Source organism: Chanodichthys erythropterus, chromosome 13 (genome assembly GCF_024489055.1).
Source record: "Chanodichthys erythropterus isolate Z2021 chromosome 13, ASM2448905v1, whole genome shotgun sequence".
Lineage (NCBI taxonomy): Eukaryota > Metazoa > Chordata > Actinopteri > Cypriniformes > Xenocyprididae > Chanodichthys > Chanodichthys erythropterus.
In genome coordinates this window covers 42,216,528-42,233,701 of record NC_090233.1, presented here as the reverse complement: position 1 = coordinate 42,233,701, position 17,174 = coordinate 42,216,528, and the positions used below count along the sequence as shown (strand labels likewise).

The window sequence follows — 17,174 nt, the reverse complement described above, 5'->3', positions numbered from 1 at the left end:
GTCCTTTTGGTGTGTTTAAGTGCAGCTTTTTGGCTGTGTGTCATGGCCTTAAGAGACTTCTATTAAAATGTTAAAGGTGTCATCAAACGTTTTTTTACAAGATGTAATATAAGTCTAAGGTGTCCCCTGAATGTGTCTGTGAAGTTGCAGCTCAAAATACCCCATAGAATGTTTTTGATACATTTTTTTAACTGCCTATTTTGAGGCATAATTAGAAATGCGCCGATTCAGGCTGCCGCCCCTTTAATTGCTTGTGCTCTCCGCCCCCTCCCAAGCTCTCGAATCTATCACTGCATAAACAAAGTTCACACAGCTAATATATCCCTCAAAATGCAGCATGTCTAATCGCGTAAGTATTGTATTTATTTGGATGTTTACATTTGATTCTGTATGAGTTTGAGGCTATGCTCCATGGCTAACGGCTAATGCTACACTGTTGGAGAGATTTACAAAGAATGAAGTTGTGTTTATGAATTATCCAGACTGCAAGTGTTTAATAATGAAAATAGTGACGGCTCTTGTCTCCGTGAATACGGTAATAAACGATGGTAACTTTAACCACATTTAACAGTACATTAGCAACATGCTAACGAAACATTTAGAAAGACAATTTACAAATATCACTAAAAATATCATGTTATCATGGATCATGTCAGTTATTATCACTCCATCTGCCATTTTTCGCTATTGTCCTTGCTTGCTTACCTAGTCTGATGATTCAGCTGTGCACAGATCCAGACGTTAATACTGGCTGCCCTTGTGTAATTGTGTAACAGTCGGTGTTATGTTGAGATTCGCTTGTTCTTCTGAGGTCTTTTAAACAAATGAGATTTATATAAGAAGGAGGAAACAATGGCGTTTGAGACTCACTGTATGTCATTTCCATGTACTGAACTCTTGTTATTCAACTATGCCAAGATAAATTCAATTTTCAATTCGATGGCACCTTTAAAAAAGTCTTATTGACCCCACACATTTGAACATGTGTATAGATGCTTAAGACAATTAATGTTTCTCAGTTTAGCCACCATTACCCGTATCCACTTCTTGAAAAGTCTTTTTCTGTATTTCCCTCTTTCTCTGGTCAGGTGGGCTCATGGCAGCTGAGTTTGTGTGCTCAGCAGGGCAGTTAATCCCGCCTGCAGACCTGCACTTTAATAGACATGCTAATGAAGAGCTTCTTCACTAGTACACCAGTCACACAGCTGCGTTTGTGCATTAATTATTGAGTCAATAGTGTATTGGGAAATCCATAACAAAGGGCTTCACGGCTTTGTTACAACACTTGCTTTTAGCATCAAATGCAAAACTGCGAAAACACAAGGTCTGTTTCTTTGTTCCTGTAAATCATCTCAGTGAATGTCTGGAAGCTTGAACTTCTCATTTAGCTGCAATGAGCAGCAACTGTGAGTGTACAAAGCAGACTGATGTTGATTCTGCAGGGGGTCTTTCTGCTGTTCAAGCTCTCAATGTGCACACACACTTTCAGCCTTGATCTTAATGAGGCGCAACAATTCAGTTACACACAGTCTGAGAGAGTGTTCAACAAAACAGCGCACAGAGCATGATGTGGTGCTAGAGAGAGAGATGTTTTACTGTGATTAAAGTAATAAACATTCTCTGCTGGTGCTGCTGATTTGTGCAACCATAACTTTTGAAGTTTGTTGGTCATTTTAGAGGTCCAAAGATATCTATAATGGCTGAGCCGTAAATGTCATGTGACTATCCCTTACTGTCAATGAAGAAAAATACCCGTAGAGTCTGCAGTCTTAAAGCAGGGGTGAAAAGGGTCATGCTAACCAGCCAAAATGTGATCTCTTTGTGGTGTCTGTAAATTGGATCATCTTAGTGCACCAACTGTAGTTAATCTGTTTGTCAGTTAATGTTGATCTGAATTGCCTTCAACATCTATGATGTAAACACTATAATCTCCATAGCTGCACCTGTACCTTTATCTACCAAAAGCTGCTACATACATAGTTAATGTGACAGAAATTGAGGTCAAGTCATGCAGAATCATACATCTGCAATCATGCATCTCAGGCATTCATCAAAGTCAAAACAGTGTGAAGGAGAACTAAAGCTGTGCTCTGTTGCATTTTAATGCAGTCCATTCATGACATTTAAAAGGAACATGTCATGGATTTCAAGATTTTCCTTACTCTTTTGAAATAAAAGAGTTCAATGTATGTTGACGTAGTCATTCACAACACAAAGAACTCTTTCTAGTCCACAAAGTCCACATTTATGGAAAAGTTATGGTTTATGGAAAATTGTATCATCATGGTATTAATTTGAGGACCATGAGCACCTATCAACAGTATCTTAAACACCTATTTAGTATTCAGTTAGTTAACTGTGTAAACTTTACAGCCATAACAGATGTGGTTTACATAAAGAAGTCTTAAAGGTACAGTAGCTAAAATAGACAGTTTAAGGGTCAGAGAGAAGGTGACATTTATATATATATATATGTGTGTGTGTGTGTGTGTGTGTGTGTGTGTGTGTGTGTGTGTGTGTGTGTGTGTGTGTGTGTGTGTGTGTGTCTGTGTGTGTGTGTGCATTTTTGTGATTTATAAGGACACAAATTTGTATAATGACATGGGTATTACACTGGTATTACGACTTAAACATGAAATATTAAATATTAGTTTAAAATAGCTTTAAAACATACTAAATGTTTTATTAAAAATGTAAAAATGCAGTCAGTTTTCTGTGATGGGTAGGTGTAGGGGTAGGGGTAGTATAGGGGGATAGAATGTACAGTTTGTACAGTATAAAAACCATTATGCCTATGTAATGTCCTCACTTTGATAGCAAAACAAACCTGTGTGTGTGTGTGTGTATAAATATACTGGATGTTTTGGTCAGTAGTTTTCAGCGTTTTCAGCACTCTTTCTACTGTTGCCCTGGTCCTTATTGTTGAACCCTAAAAATGCAGAAGTGTAGAATATAGTACATATAATAAAAGTTTGAATCCACAGAGTGTGTATACTCCTGTAGTTTAAAGGGGACCTATTATGCCCCATTTTACAATATGTAAAATATGTCTTCGATGTCCCCTGAGTGTGTATGTGAAGTTTTAGCTCAAAATAACCCACAGATAATTTTTTATAGCATGTTAAAATTGCCACTTTTTGGGGTTGAGCAAAAACGCGCCGTTTCACTGTGTGCCCTTTAAATGCAAATGAGCTGCTGCGATCGGCCTAAGAGGGCAGAGCTTCAAGAGCTGATTCTCCGGTGTCAGGATCATATCACTATCAGGATCACTATAATGTCAGCAACTGTGAATATATGCTGCATGGAGATAGAACAGGTATAGTTTAGTTTAATTGCGGTTAAAACTTATATTGTCGTCTTGTTTTTATCCACAATATTATTACAAGCCTTTTGTACTGGACCCCATTCGACTTGTATGACGTTTATTGTACTTCACACAAAAGGTGAAGTGTCCATTTTCACTCTAGAAAATCACTAAGAGCTTAATAAAACACTGCAAGTGTGCATTAAAAATTATCCATAAACTCTCTCTCTCTCCCTTGCATTATCATCAACATACACAGAAAAATACACAGAAATACTTGTTACAACTAACAGTAAACAAATATATAAAGACCTTATGCCTTTTTGGGTGGTGCTTAATAAACTGGTTAACTATCCATAAATCAACTCTGATTAACTATAATAAAGTGCTCTCACCTTCATTTCTGCCATATCCAGTATCACTCTGGAGACTGTAAAATGGATCACAAACTGATCTATCCTTGAGTTACAAATTTTTAGCACAACCTCTGTTTTGTCCCTTTGTATTGACATTCGTTCACAACTGATTCGCGCAGACATAAACGAATTTCTGTAGAGTTGAGAGAGCAATTTCTTCGAAAACAAAATTTACCCACCTCGTCTTCAGCGGCTCAGATTTAGGGAGTAAATGGAGAGAGCTATGTGAATTAATCTATCCAGCTACAGAACACATAAAACACTTGGGGAGACATTCTCGTCAGTGCAGCAATGGCGGACTGTGTGTGAGCTGGCTGTGAACTTGTTTCTATGTTAAAACGGCAGTGTCTGTCAACATTCGTGGACGGGGCCTGTTTCTAATGTAACTTTACACTGCCAGGGATCTGGAAACGGCTTGTTCTGAGACACTGCTTATGATTTATGGGGATTAAGTAAAAAGGAGCGGTTAGATTTTTATCATTATAGGGTGGTTGTGCACACTGCCAACAGACATTTATAGCCAAACACCATGCAAAAGTGAATTTTGCATAATAGGTCCCCTTTAACAGATCTACCCTAGTGTTTACACTAGTGGTCCTCCAAGGTCACTGCTTCCACTTTTCATCACAGCTCTATACTTAGAGCAGCCAGAGGTGCTTAACTGCCAATTAGCCCGCTTGAGCTGATTAGAGACCAGTCCCACACTCGGCCTCGGACAGCATCAAAGTCTAAGATTAACAGCCATAAGGGAATATAGATCAGCTCAAGTGTGTCGCTGAAGCAAGCAGACCCCCCACACACCCCTTACCTCCACTAGCCCAGAAACCGAGTCTGTAAGGGGTTTAGCAGGGATCGTTACCTGGCTGAAGAAGGGCAGTGAGTGTCTGGCCTGAGGTGAACATGCTGTGTTTGGGTGTGGAGAGAGGATCAGTGGAGGAAATGGAGGAAGCCTGGAGAGAATCGGTGTCCCTGTGGATGGTTTGCCTGTGTTTTTGTACAATATACAGAGTGAATACTGAGCAAATCCCATTGATTTATGTCAGTTAAACCATGGCTATAATGGTTTAACTCCTTGTTTTAAGTTGTATGTTTTATCTTCTAGAATTAATGTGTTTATAATTAGAACAGGGCTCTCAGTCATGGATATACTAGAAATACTAGGGAGTTATAGTTATTTCCAAACCTAGAAAAGTCTTAGAATTTTAATTATTGTGAAAATATCTGTTGTGAATATATATTTTATCTAGTTATCTAAAATATCACTCTAGTGATGTTACTCTTGTCTAGAGCTTTGGAGAGTAAATTAAATATATGATGTTGATGTTAAATATGTAATGAAATTGTTACTTTTGGTTTTTGAATCGGTTCACAAAATATTTTGAATAATTTTTAGTTAAACAGTCTTGCAAATTGCCATTGCGCCATATTGCTGTTTTAATGCCAAGATGAAAGTTTTCCTAATTCATCTTCATTCAGTTCATGAAGATCAAACTCATTTTAATGATTCTCTGATTACATAAAGCAGTTCATTTCATTTAGACAATTATAGACATTACAGATTACATAACATTACTGATTCTGGTCCAGGCGAGATCTATAAGTCAATTTGGGATTTCTTAATTCTATAGGCTTTGCATAAGCAGGTTAAGTGAGGTTATACTATAGGCTCAAACACACACAGACATTCTTGCTTGCACTGATTCCCAGATTGCACACAAACACCTAAACAATTTTAAAAAAGACTTATTTTCCATCACAGATGTAGGCTGTGTTTTGTCAAAGTTCACAGCTCAAACATGCACATGTATGCCCACACCCCTTCTTTTTTCTATCTCAGCCTGAGCAACTCTCTCCAACACACACAGACACCTCTTTTTCCCGAACACACATTTACACACACACTTTTTCAGTTGTCCAGAACCAGCTGTGCTGGAAGGCTTCTCGCTTTTGTGTGGGAACAGCTGGCTGGGGAGCCATAGTCACACACTGTGCATTTTAGACGGCCCTCACACACACATACACAACAACATTTCAAATGGCCCATTGTGTGTTATTAATGAGACTTGTGTATTGCCGTGCAGCCTAAATAGGATTCCATTTTGGCCTACGCAGTGCTAGCAGGGTGAAATCTGTGTCTGGAACACAACTGGCCTGTTGAAGCTGTTATTTTCCTTAGAGTCATTGCAAATGATTGGAGCTTCCACTGCCAGTGTTTCTTCAGTATTTAGGTAGCATTCTGAATGGGATGAGAGGGTTAACGCAGGTCAGCTGAACCCTGCACAGCAGCTTTCCCTGAAATCAACTCTGTGCCAAAAGACTTAAACCGTTTCCTCTCAAACAATGCTCGTGCCTGTCCTGGTTGTCATAGAAATTTGACTCTTCAAACTCTAGAGAGGATTATTTGTGTCAGTGGTCACTAGGTGTTTATCTGCAGATTTTAGAGCTTGTTTTCTTGTTGTAAATGAATAAAATGAGGGAGTATACTACAGTCACATTTGCTATTTTTTCAGTTTTATATACTCTACACTACCGTTGCAAAATTAAGGGTCTGTAAGATTTTTTTAATGTTTTGAAAACTGCTCACCAAGGCAGCATTTTTGATCAAATATAAAATAAAATCAGTTTAATTTAAAACTGTTTTCTATTCTAAATAGAAATCTAGCGTTTATTTGAAATACAAAACTTTTGTACCAGTTCAAAGTCGTTACTGTCACTTTTAAATAATTTAATGGGTCCTTGCTGAATATATTTATTTATTTTTAATAACAAAACAGTTTTTTTTTTCCATTGCAGTGGACAAAAATGAATTGGCAAAGAGGATATAATAAAGTGTATTATTACTATTTGTATTTTTAATAATTATAATAATATAAAAAGTTGCTTTTTATGAATTACACAATAACATATATAAAATATGTTTATAATAACAAAACAGATCTATTATAAATGGACTGTATGGATAATACTGGTTTGGAATGCTAGCTAGATAGCTGGCTATGCTTGCAGTACATCATCTATTCTTGTAAGCTTGAATCTTGACTTGTTGTTAGTATGATTTATCTTTTATGTAACTGGATATCTTAGCTTATGAGAAGGATTTGCCTTTTGCCCTGCAGAAAACTGAATCACCAAAACTTTACTCAGTCATCAGTGTCCCTTTTTGCCCCTTCCAACCCCATGTGGCTCCTTCCCAAGCTTGTTTCTCTAAATCTACATTCGTATCAATGGGAAAGTCCAATACTGTTCTCAACGCCGACTTGAACCACAAGAACAAAAAGAGGAGCGCTGGGATTGGGTGGAACAGATGGGGAAGGCGGGTGCATATTTGTGGTTGACTAATTGGAGGTTTTCTGGCCTCGGTCAGTGAAATCCAGTGTGTCTGTGGGTGTGGTCAGTGATTTGGCCTTTTCAATTGGTGTTTTGCCTTTGGGTGTCACCATATTTCTTTCTTCTGTGTGAGAAAGTCAAGGTTCAGTAATGCAGAAAAGCACATTAATTAGTGTGGTGCGAACTTTTGACTTTTAGTGAAAAGCAAATTGTTAAAGTCGCTGAAGAATATAATACCACTCTTTTCACTTACTCTATAATCTCTCTTAGTGCTAAAGGTGATGATAATTTCCTGTGTGTCTGTTTAAAGCCTGTAGTTAACATAGTTGGCCATTTTCCAGTGCTTCTTATGTTCACACCCATTTAAGCAGCCGTAAGCAAAAGCAATCCATGTCATACCATGTTTTTTTTTAAGTTGGTTGGCATAGCCCAGAAGATTTCATTCTCTTTAGCTTTGCAGTTTAAGAGTTACAGCTGCTGCTGTCAGTCAGAAGAGCCCAGTTTTCATGACAGGAAATGAATTCACAGCATTTGAATTCTCTGAGAAGAGTACAATATCCTCTGAGATGTAAACTTTGACCCATTGAAAACATTTAAAAGCAAACAAAAGCAACAGCACTCCGCGTTGCTTTTCACCAGCATAAGGTCTGGATTTTATAATGCTGTTAAAATGTCTCAACTAACAAGACTTCATTGGTCAACTGACTTCATCAGAAAGTTCATATGCTGGTCTAAAATGATCTTAAATTTAAGTGAAGTTAAATTTACCACAGGAAACTTGCAATTAATATGGGAAATTAGTGTTGGCAAAGAGTTCCATGTGACAAATGATACATCAGTGCAGCTAACTGCTAAAATACATTAGCAAGTTGAATTTTCTATCATGTTGCAAGCGTGAAAGCTCTGACCATTGGAGACGTGAGGCTTCATTTTCTGATGTCATTGCTGGTAATAGTGTACAATATAGTAAAGTGGTCAAAGTTTAATATTTAGCCTCAGCGTGAGAAGCAAAACAAGACAAAACAAACAAGCAGATAAGAGCATTATCCCAGAGAGAAATGTCCTGGAGGATGTCACTTCATGCAACGATAACCCCAGAGGGCCTGTTAACTTGTTATTTGGTAGGCTGGATTTGGTCACAATGGCTAATGACAAAATGGTAGCAAAATTGCTTTTAAAAGCAATGTGGTAATTGCCACGTGTGTCAGCTTTTCATAACACTAATGGGCTTTTCACACTATGCTTAACACTGTCTTAACGTGCAGATTATGGCCGCTTTTAACCCAGGCTTTAGCAACATTTCACACTTGCAATGTTAAAAGAGGGTTAGCACCGTTTTTTAACCCTAATTGGAGAATTTGTTGAATGTTAAGTACACTGATTTTCATCAATTGAAATGAATCCAATCCTGTGTCAGATTCTGAAAGATCTGTTTATATTAACCCTGAACATTCCGATTCAATTCACATAATAGTAAGTTTTTGCCTTGATGACATATTTAAAAAGAAAGCATATATCAGAAGAGCATTTTATCAAATATTTAGTAAACATTCAGTTCATAAGACAAATTTGCAAGATGTAAATAAACGTATGCATGCTTGTAAGACATAAAATGCAATGGCACTGCGCAAAGTAGTTTTAAATCCGATTGAAAAAATAGACGGATACAAGAATTTGTGGTTAATTTTTTTTACTGTTTATCGGATTATTTCAGGTCTGGACTATTTTTGTGCATGTAAATGAAGCTACTACAATGTGAAATGCTAACCTAAAATCTAAAAAATAAAAATGATGAAAGTTGTTCAAAACCTGTATGACTCACTTTCTTCTCTGGACCACAAAAGAATATATTTTGAAAAATGCCTCAATATTTTTTTTTTGTCGTCCATACAGTGGAAGTCAATGTGGTCCAGTGTTGTTTTGGACCCCACTGATATTTGTTTTATAAACACAAAGAGTTGAAATTTTCTTCAAAATATCTTATGTTGTGAAGAACGTATGTCATACCAGGGTGGGAGTAAATGACAGAATTTTCATTTTTGGATGAACAGTTCCTTTATAAAATACTATCTTGAATCTAAATAACCTAGCTTGATGTTAAAAAGGGTTAAAAAAAAAAACTTTAAATGTGTTCAATTTCAAGTGTGAAAAGTCTTTGTAAACATTTGGGCTGAAATGAATCAAGCTGCAATCATCGACCGGTGTATCAATGTGCTTTAGATCAAATCAGCATCTCATTATCTGGCTCCATGTGGCTGGTTCCTCTGTTTACATTCTTTCATTTGTCATTACAAAGCCATTAGTTCACATTCATTATTTAAGGTATTTTCAGGGGAAAGACTTCAAATTTGTAGCCTATCCTCTGAAGACCATAGTCATTTCCCATGACTCACGTCCCCTCCCAGTGAAAAAATGTGTTTCCGATATTCCTCCTGTGGTCGTATTATACATGTCTCGCATCCACCGAGTGCTTTGAGAACAAGACCAGCTCCATTGTGTAATTACTAGCAATTAGTAAGTCCAAGTAGTTTGCACGTCTCAGAGCAATAAGACAATCATTTTCCTGCCGGTCCTGTAGCTGTAATGTTCTGGGGTTTCTGAAGTGTGGCAGAAATTAACATGCAAGGCGTTTGTCACTGTAATTACAGACTCATTAGTTTTTTCATACTCTTTCTTGTGTCCTCTATCTTTCTGACGACTTAGGGAAGATTCCATCTCCCTCAATTATTCCCATCTGGGTTCATTTTCAACACTCACGCTTCATTACCGGGGAACAGAGTGCTCACTGTACTCGCCTCCCTCCTCTTCCATTTCGCTCCTCCCTCTCTCCCTTGCTCTTTCACACCTTCTGCTGCCAGCCCGCCACCATCGCTCACACTTACACTGATGACTGGCACACACACACACACACACACACACACACTCACCGCCCGCCGTGCTGCTCTGCCCTGGCACCTGTCACAGGGCAGGCGGCGCTTGGCAAACCTGAAAATGTGTTTGAAGGGTCTTTGTGTCATGTGGTTGTATATTTACTACACGCTAATTCCTGCAGTGCAAGTACATACACTACCATTCAGAAGTTTGTGTGGGTACCATTTTTAATGTTTTGAAAAAAGTCTCTTATGTATTAATTTGATTTTTAAAAAAAAATTAACATTAGTGTTGTGAAATATTATTACAGTATTATCACTATATTCTAATGTATTTATTAAATTAAAATGTTATTTATTCAAAGCTGAATTTTCAGCATCATTACTCCAGTCTTCAGTGTCACATGATCCTTCAGAAATAATTCTAATATGCTGATTTGCTGCTCAAGAAACTTTTCTTATTATCAACAATGTTAAAAAACAAATTAACAGTTTACAGTGATATTTTTGAGGAAACTGGGAAACATTTTTTCAGGATTTTTTGATTTAATAAAGTGTTAACAAAATATTTTTTTGAAAAAGAAATCTTTTGTAACATATTTTGAGCAATTTAATGCATCCTTGCTTGTGTGTAATGAAACCATGGCATGAAAGTGAGCAAATAAAACAAGTTGAGTCAAGTCATCTTTATTTTTATAACACTTTATACAATGCAGATTGTTTCAATGCAGCTTTATAATAATAAACAGGAAAGTAACGGAATTAATGATGCAATCTTCATCAAATATAATGACTAATGTTGTTATTCTGCTCGAGTCAAATCATTGTTGATTCAGTTCAGTTCAATAGTGGTGTCAACGTTGCAAATTTCTTTAGTTTTGGAGGAAAAAATAATTCAGCTGTAAAGCAGAAGCAAGTAGTGTCTGCTCAGTTCAGTTCAAGTATTGTCCTCATCTGATAGAGTCAGTGCAGTTAAATCAGCAATATATAATAGTGTGTAAAAAATACACGTATTACAACGGTGTCCATCATTTATGCACCAACTAATCTTGCTGTGGCACAAACCTAAATTTCATTACACAATCTGAAGTGGAAAAGCAAAACTAATTACACCTTGGTTAACTGCTGGTTGGAAAACTAATTTTTAAGACCCAGTCTTAACATGGTGGCTAAGTTTATGCAGCTGGCACCTAGTCTAATTCATAAATTAATTGAAAAATTCTATAGCCACTGTCAATGATAATGTTTAGCTTGATGTAAACTTTTTTTTCCTAACATTTTTGTGGCAAAATACCATAATTACTATATTTTTTGATACTATTACTACTATAAAAAGTGAATATTTGATCTTTTTCAAACAGTTTAACACTGTCCTAACCAGCTGAGGTTTGACAAGTTTCCAGCAATAAGCTATTTTCACACTGAAAGCAAAACTGGTGCGATGCCAGACTATCACATGAAAAGTTTTAAAGCATTTTTTTTATTCTTAAAATTTCTTAAACTTTTCCATCATATCAATAGATCATCTCTCTCTTTTCTTAAGCTCTGCTTTTTCTCACACTGACAGTGTTTGATGGCTGTTGGTGCTCAGCTCTGTTCTATATGTACTTGTCTCTGTTTACAAACAGGATGGTGGCCGTAATTCCCTGAGCTCTTATCTTGAGTCTTTTAAGAATCTTAAGTGGTCACGGTTGGTTTGTTGTGTTCTGGCTTTCACAGGGGTTCATGCTTTTGATGCTCATCTAGCCCATTTTTGACTCTGGCTGTACGATCCAATGCAGTAAACAGCAGCAAATCTGGTTTTCACTTCCAAAAGGAGGAGCTGTCTAAATTGATACCTGGTTAGACCTTAATGAGCTTCTGAAATTTGCACACAAACGAGGGTCCTGTTGTCATGGCAACAGGAGCCCCAGTGGAAGGCAGAAGGGTAAAGCATAAGAAAGTCTGGATTATGTCACTTGAGAACTGTAAAGTCAGAACAGTGACCAACAAAAGCATTTTCATCAGTTATTGTTTTCTTCAGTATCTTGTTTTGTCAGATTAGACAGAATCTTTAGATTTACACAAACAAAATAAGCCTTGATGGATGGTAGTACAGTCGTTGTTACCAGTTATTGATCATTTAGGCATCTGTCCCTCCCAGCCTCATTTTCACTTTCAAGGTACAGTATATGGTTGATAATATATGGGTTAAAATTGACTTTTTTTTTATCTCTCTCAAGCTTTGTTCTCACTTGTTCTTTTTCACAATTTTCTCCACCTCATTCATTTCTATGTAGACTTAATACTAAATCCCACTCCAGAGTTAATTTAAATGACAGTAGGTTATATTCACCCTTTAGAAATCCTCAGTCACACCTATCTCTCCTTTCTTTCTCCTTTTCTCCTCAAGCACCCTCTTTTGTTTCCCTCTTCACTCCTATTATTTCTTTTATTCCTGCCCTGGATAATCCTGCCTCGGTTCACTCACATCTTCCCCAGGGAATCTGGGACCCTTAAAAGATGCTCTGCCCTATCTCAAATGCTATGCTATGGCATCACATCCGGACAGTTTGCCACTCTCTGTTCATGTGTAAATTATTTAGCGTCCTGGTATCTGGTTGTTTGAGGGTAAACAGAAGTCAAGAGGCCAGAAGCATCTCTTCCAGCTTGTTAACCCCCATATTCAATTTCATACTTCACTGCATTAAGACACATGGCGAGCTGGAGCAGCCCATTACAGAGGTCATGTGACTGGAGTGTGACCTCTGTGCAGTGCCTTTGGATATTTTGGATTAAAAGTGATCATTTATGGCCTGAGAGTGTTATACAAGTCAACATGAATGAGAACTTTAGCTTACACCTATGCAAGTCAGATCAAATCATTAAATTGCTTGACAAAGTACCAATTGCACATGTTCACTTTTCATAGTGTGTATGTCATGGTCCATTTGAGTCAACCATTTAATACTGGAAACAGCAAAATTTGTACAACTAGGCAGCAGTAAACCTGACATTAGCCTCTTTTTTTTTTTTTCCAGGACAGTGACATCCAGAAGAAGATCGACTATGAGATTCGAATGCGTGAGGGTGCGTGTAAGCTGCTGGCCGCATGTTCTCAGAGGGACCAAGCGCTGGAGGCCTCCAAGAGCCTCCTCACCTGCAACGCCCGCATCATGGCCTACATGTCAGAGCTGCAGCGCATGAAGGAGGCACAGGTCATGCAGCGGATCGCACGCAGGTTAGAGCTTACTTATGACGAATGTACTTTGGTTTGTGTCAACTTACATGTACACTTTGCAACTTTTGGCCCTGTAGTGGTTAAAAAAAAAAAAAACTGCATGCATTTTGTGGAAGAACATTGTTTTGGTTGTGCTTTGGCTACGTGAATGTGCGGATGAATATGGTTATCCTACTGCTCTTAAAACATTCACTACTTGGCTTAAAGGAACACTCCACTTTTTTTGAAAATAGGCTCCTTTTCCAACTCTCCCAGAGTTAAACAGTTGTTTTACCGTTTTCAAATCCATTCATCCGATCTCCAGGTCTGGCGGTACCACTTTTAGCATAGCTTAGCATAGTTCATTGAATCTGATTAGACCAAAAGCATCTCGCTCAAAAAATGACCAAAGAGTTTTAATATTTTTTCTTTTTAAAATTTGACTCTTCTGTAGTTACATTGTGTACTAACACCGCCGGAAAATGAAAAGTTGCGATTTTCTAGGCCGATATGACTAGGAACTATACTCTCATTCAGGCGTAATAATCAAGGAACTTTGCTGCCATGCCATGGGTGGAGCAGGTGCAATGATATTACGCAGCGCCTCTCACAAATGTCTCCATGGTTGCAAGACATGCTCCTTGTGCAAACAGGGGTCACAGCTACTGTGTAATATCATAGCACCTGCTCCACCCATCGGCTGAATGGATTCGAAAACGGTAAAACTAAACTGTTTAACTCTAGGGGAGTTGGAAAATGAGCATATTTTCAAAAAAAATTGTTGTTCCTTTAAGAGATGGAAAGGTTCTCAAGCTGATAAGCTGAAGATGTTACTGTAGCTTTACCCATTAATAGACACAGTACTTCCTTGAAATTAAATTCCAGCACAGCGCTACAACAACTCATGAAAATGATTTCACAATAGATAATGCTTTACAATTAACTCTTTTAGAGAGCTACGTATGGCAATTTATCTGTTCAATAAAATACCTTACTCACCTGAGTAATAAAAACACTTTTTTTTCTCACCATCTCCAAAAAAAACAAGCCAATTTTGATTCTCGTTTTATTACGAGCTCTGTCGTGTTCTCGTTTTGCAAGCAGAAGCTCCTCTGTTCGCCATTGTTTTGAAAACCGGTGATTCCCATGGAGGTTTGAGATTTAGCGTGCTCCATGTCAACCTTTCTCTCTAGTTGTCACAACTAACCTATGCCACTCCCATATTCGTAAAAGTAGCCAGAGGAGCTTTTCTCTATTTACGAATATAACAAGACACGCATGGACGAGTGATGTATGTACACCATTTAGTGCGACAAGCATCCCGCTCTGTCAAAAATAAAAAACACTTATAATAGCCTTACCATAGTGAATCAGGGTAAGACAAAAACACATTTTGGAAGAAGGATTTATGGTGCATTGAAAAAAGTTTCATTAAAAAAGTTTGGTTAAACTTAATTAGATGTGAAATTTTTGGGTGTCTTAGATGTTTGTGGTTCTTTAAAAGATAATCAGATAAAACCAGTTTCTTGGGGTCAAGTATTTCTAATTATACTGTCAGCAGCAGTAAATATGAAGTTTTATCAAAATATGCATAGCTGATAACTACACTTTGACCATCTACTGACAAGTACTTCAACATACACAAATCACATACTTATACCGTCTTACTAAAAATAGCTGAATGTATTGACTTAAATTAGAGAAAATTGGACAGACACAAAGCACATGACTGCAGAAAATAGTGTTGAGGTCAGAAAGAGTTTAATGTGGTGAGTGTTGTTCATTTTACAGGGTAAATCTCAGTTGCTTCATCAGGATCGTTACTTTAAAGGTGCCCTAGAACTTTTTTTTTAAAAGATGTAATATAAGTCTAAGGTGTCCCCTGAATGTGTCTGTGAAGTTTCAGCACAAAATACCCCATAGACTTTTTTTAATTAATTTTTTTAACTGCCTATTTTGGGGCATCATTAGAAATGAGCCGATTCAGGGCTACTGGCCCTTTAATTCTCCTGCTCCACGCCCACGGAGCTCGCGCTTGCCTTGAACAGTGCATAAACAAAGTTTACACAGCTAATATAACCCTCAAATGGATCTTTACAAAGTGTTCGTCATGCATGCGGCAGATAATGTGAGTATCATATACTGTTATATTGTTTATATTTGATTCTGAATGAATTTGAGGCTGTGCTCCGTGGCTAACGGCTAATGCTACACTGTTGGAGAGATTTATAAAGAATGAAGTTGTGTTTATGAATTATACAGACTGCAAGTGTTTAATAATGAAAATAGCGACGGCTCTTGTCTCCGTGAATACAGTAAGAAACGATGGTAACTTTAAACATATTTAACAGTACATTAGCAACATGCTAACGAAACATTTAGAAAGACAATTTACAAATATCACTAAAAATATCATGTTATAACGGATCATGTCAGTTATTATTGCTCCATCTGCCATTTTTCGCTGTTGTTCTTGCTTGCTTACCAAGTCTGATGATTCGGCTGTGCACATCTAGACGTTACAGGCTGCCCTTGTGTAATGCCTTTCATAATGTTGGGAACATGGGCTGGCATATGCAAATATTGGGAGCGTACATAATAATAATCCTGACTGTTACGTAACAGTCGGTGTTATGTTGAGATTCGCTTGTTCTTCGGAGGTCTTTTAAACAAATGAGATTTATATAAGAAGGAGGAAACAATGGAGTTTGAGACCACTGTATGTCATTTCCATGTACTGAACTCTTGTTATTTGACTATGCCAAGATAAATTCAATTTTTCATTCGAGGGCACCTTTAAAGCTAGTTTCAAAGTGTTAAATGTCAGTTTAAGGAAATTACAACAAGGTTGTCTTTTTAGTCACATCATTAGCTTTAGACACACAACAGATAAACAAAAATAAAGCTATGTTTAGAAAGTGTTTTAAAGCTAAAGTGTGTAATGCTTCACATCCCAGTTTATGTAAGTAACCGTAATAAGAGCATTCGTAAGTTAACAAACTCGTTGCGCTGGCTGTCGTTTTGAACTTATGTATGGATGTCAGTACATTGCTTTATTAATTTGAGCATATCAACCAACCTGACACAACAGAGAGTGGTGAAACTATGATACATTTTTCTAGGCCAAAACCTGGAAACGAGTTAGCATTTTAGCACTTCCGGTTCCATCGTCCCAAAGTCAGTGGGTTTTTTGAATGGGTTTTTAATTAAATGGCTGAAATAAGGTCCGTGGGGAACACAAGCTCAAGATACTTTCCCGTTTTATTCTATGACATAAAATACATCAGTATTAACCTACCCGGGATTTTTTTTAAGCTGATACATGTCTCGAAAGTGACAGTTGCTAACAAGCGGCTAAATCGGACATTAAACGTAATCACTCCAAACATGTAAACTCAATCCGCTTTTACAGCCTAGGTATGTTTATAACTGCGCTCTTACAAACTATTCTAATTCAAACTTTCAGGGAAAATGTTTTTAGATAAAGACTGAAAGAGTTGTTGGAAGCTTAGTGTTGGTGACGTTGAAATTGTGCGACCGTGGTGTAGTTCGCTTATAGCCTACCTTTAGATTTTTGCTTCTGGCGATTCACTTAAGCTTCAAAATTCATAAAAGATGTGAAAATGATCTTGATGGACAAAACGTGTTAGTATCATACACTTTTGTTGATCACAGAGCTTATTTATTGCGATAATCCAAAAGCCTATGGGAACATTTTATTGGATTTTTGTTGAGGGAACCAGTGTGATGCTAACTGCCTATTGGCCAACAAAGTGACATCATAGTTCCACTACTCTATAGTATGAGCTGACCAATGGCAAACAGGGGATGTCTTCAGGAAATGGTCTGTATTTTTACAAATCCATTTGGTGACACACACTTCAGCTTTAATTATAGCTGGTTTGAAGCACTTTACACATTGTGGTTTGTGTCTTATTGAGTGTTTGTGTTCAGGTCTTCTGATGCAGGTCCAATGGATGACCGATCCCCATGCAAAGGCAAAGTAGCAATTTCAGGTATGTTTGCAGAAAAGAATTCAGGCTGCTGTGATTCATTTA

At 37.4% G+C, this 17,174-nt stretch overlaps 1 protein-coding gene across 5 annotated transcripts in view; it reads left to right on the top strand.

Annotated features, from left to right (window-relative positions):
* rtkna (rhotekin a) overlaps nt 1-17,174 on the top strand; it is a 74,877-nt gene that overhangs the window by 45,573 nt on the left and 12,130 nt on the right. For 4 of the 5 annotated variants that reach the window (XM_067406115.1, XM_067406116.1, XM_067406117.1 and 1 more), the window contains exons 2-3: nt 12,938-13,137; nt 17,071-17,132. In XM_067406115.1, coding sequence (XP_067262216.1) covers nt 12,938-13,137; nt 17,071-17,132 — 262 coding nt within the window. Of the gene's footprint in view, nt 1-177; nt 350-12,937; nt 13,138-17,070; nt 17,133-17,174 lie in introns of those variants that run through there. The other variant, XM_067406118.1, reaches the window with a different exon arrangement.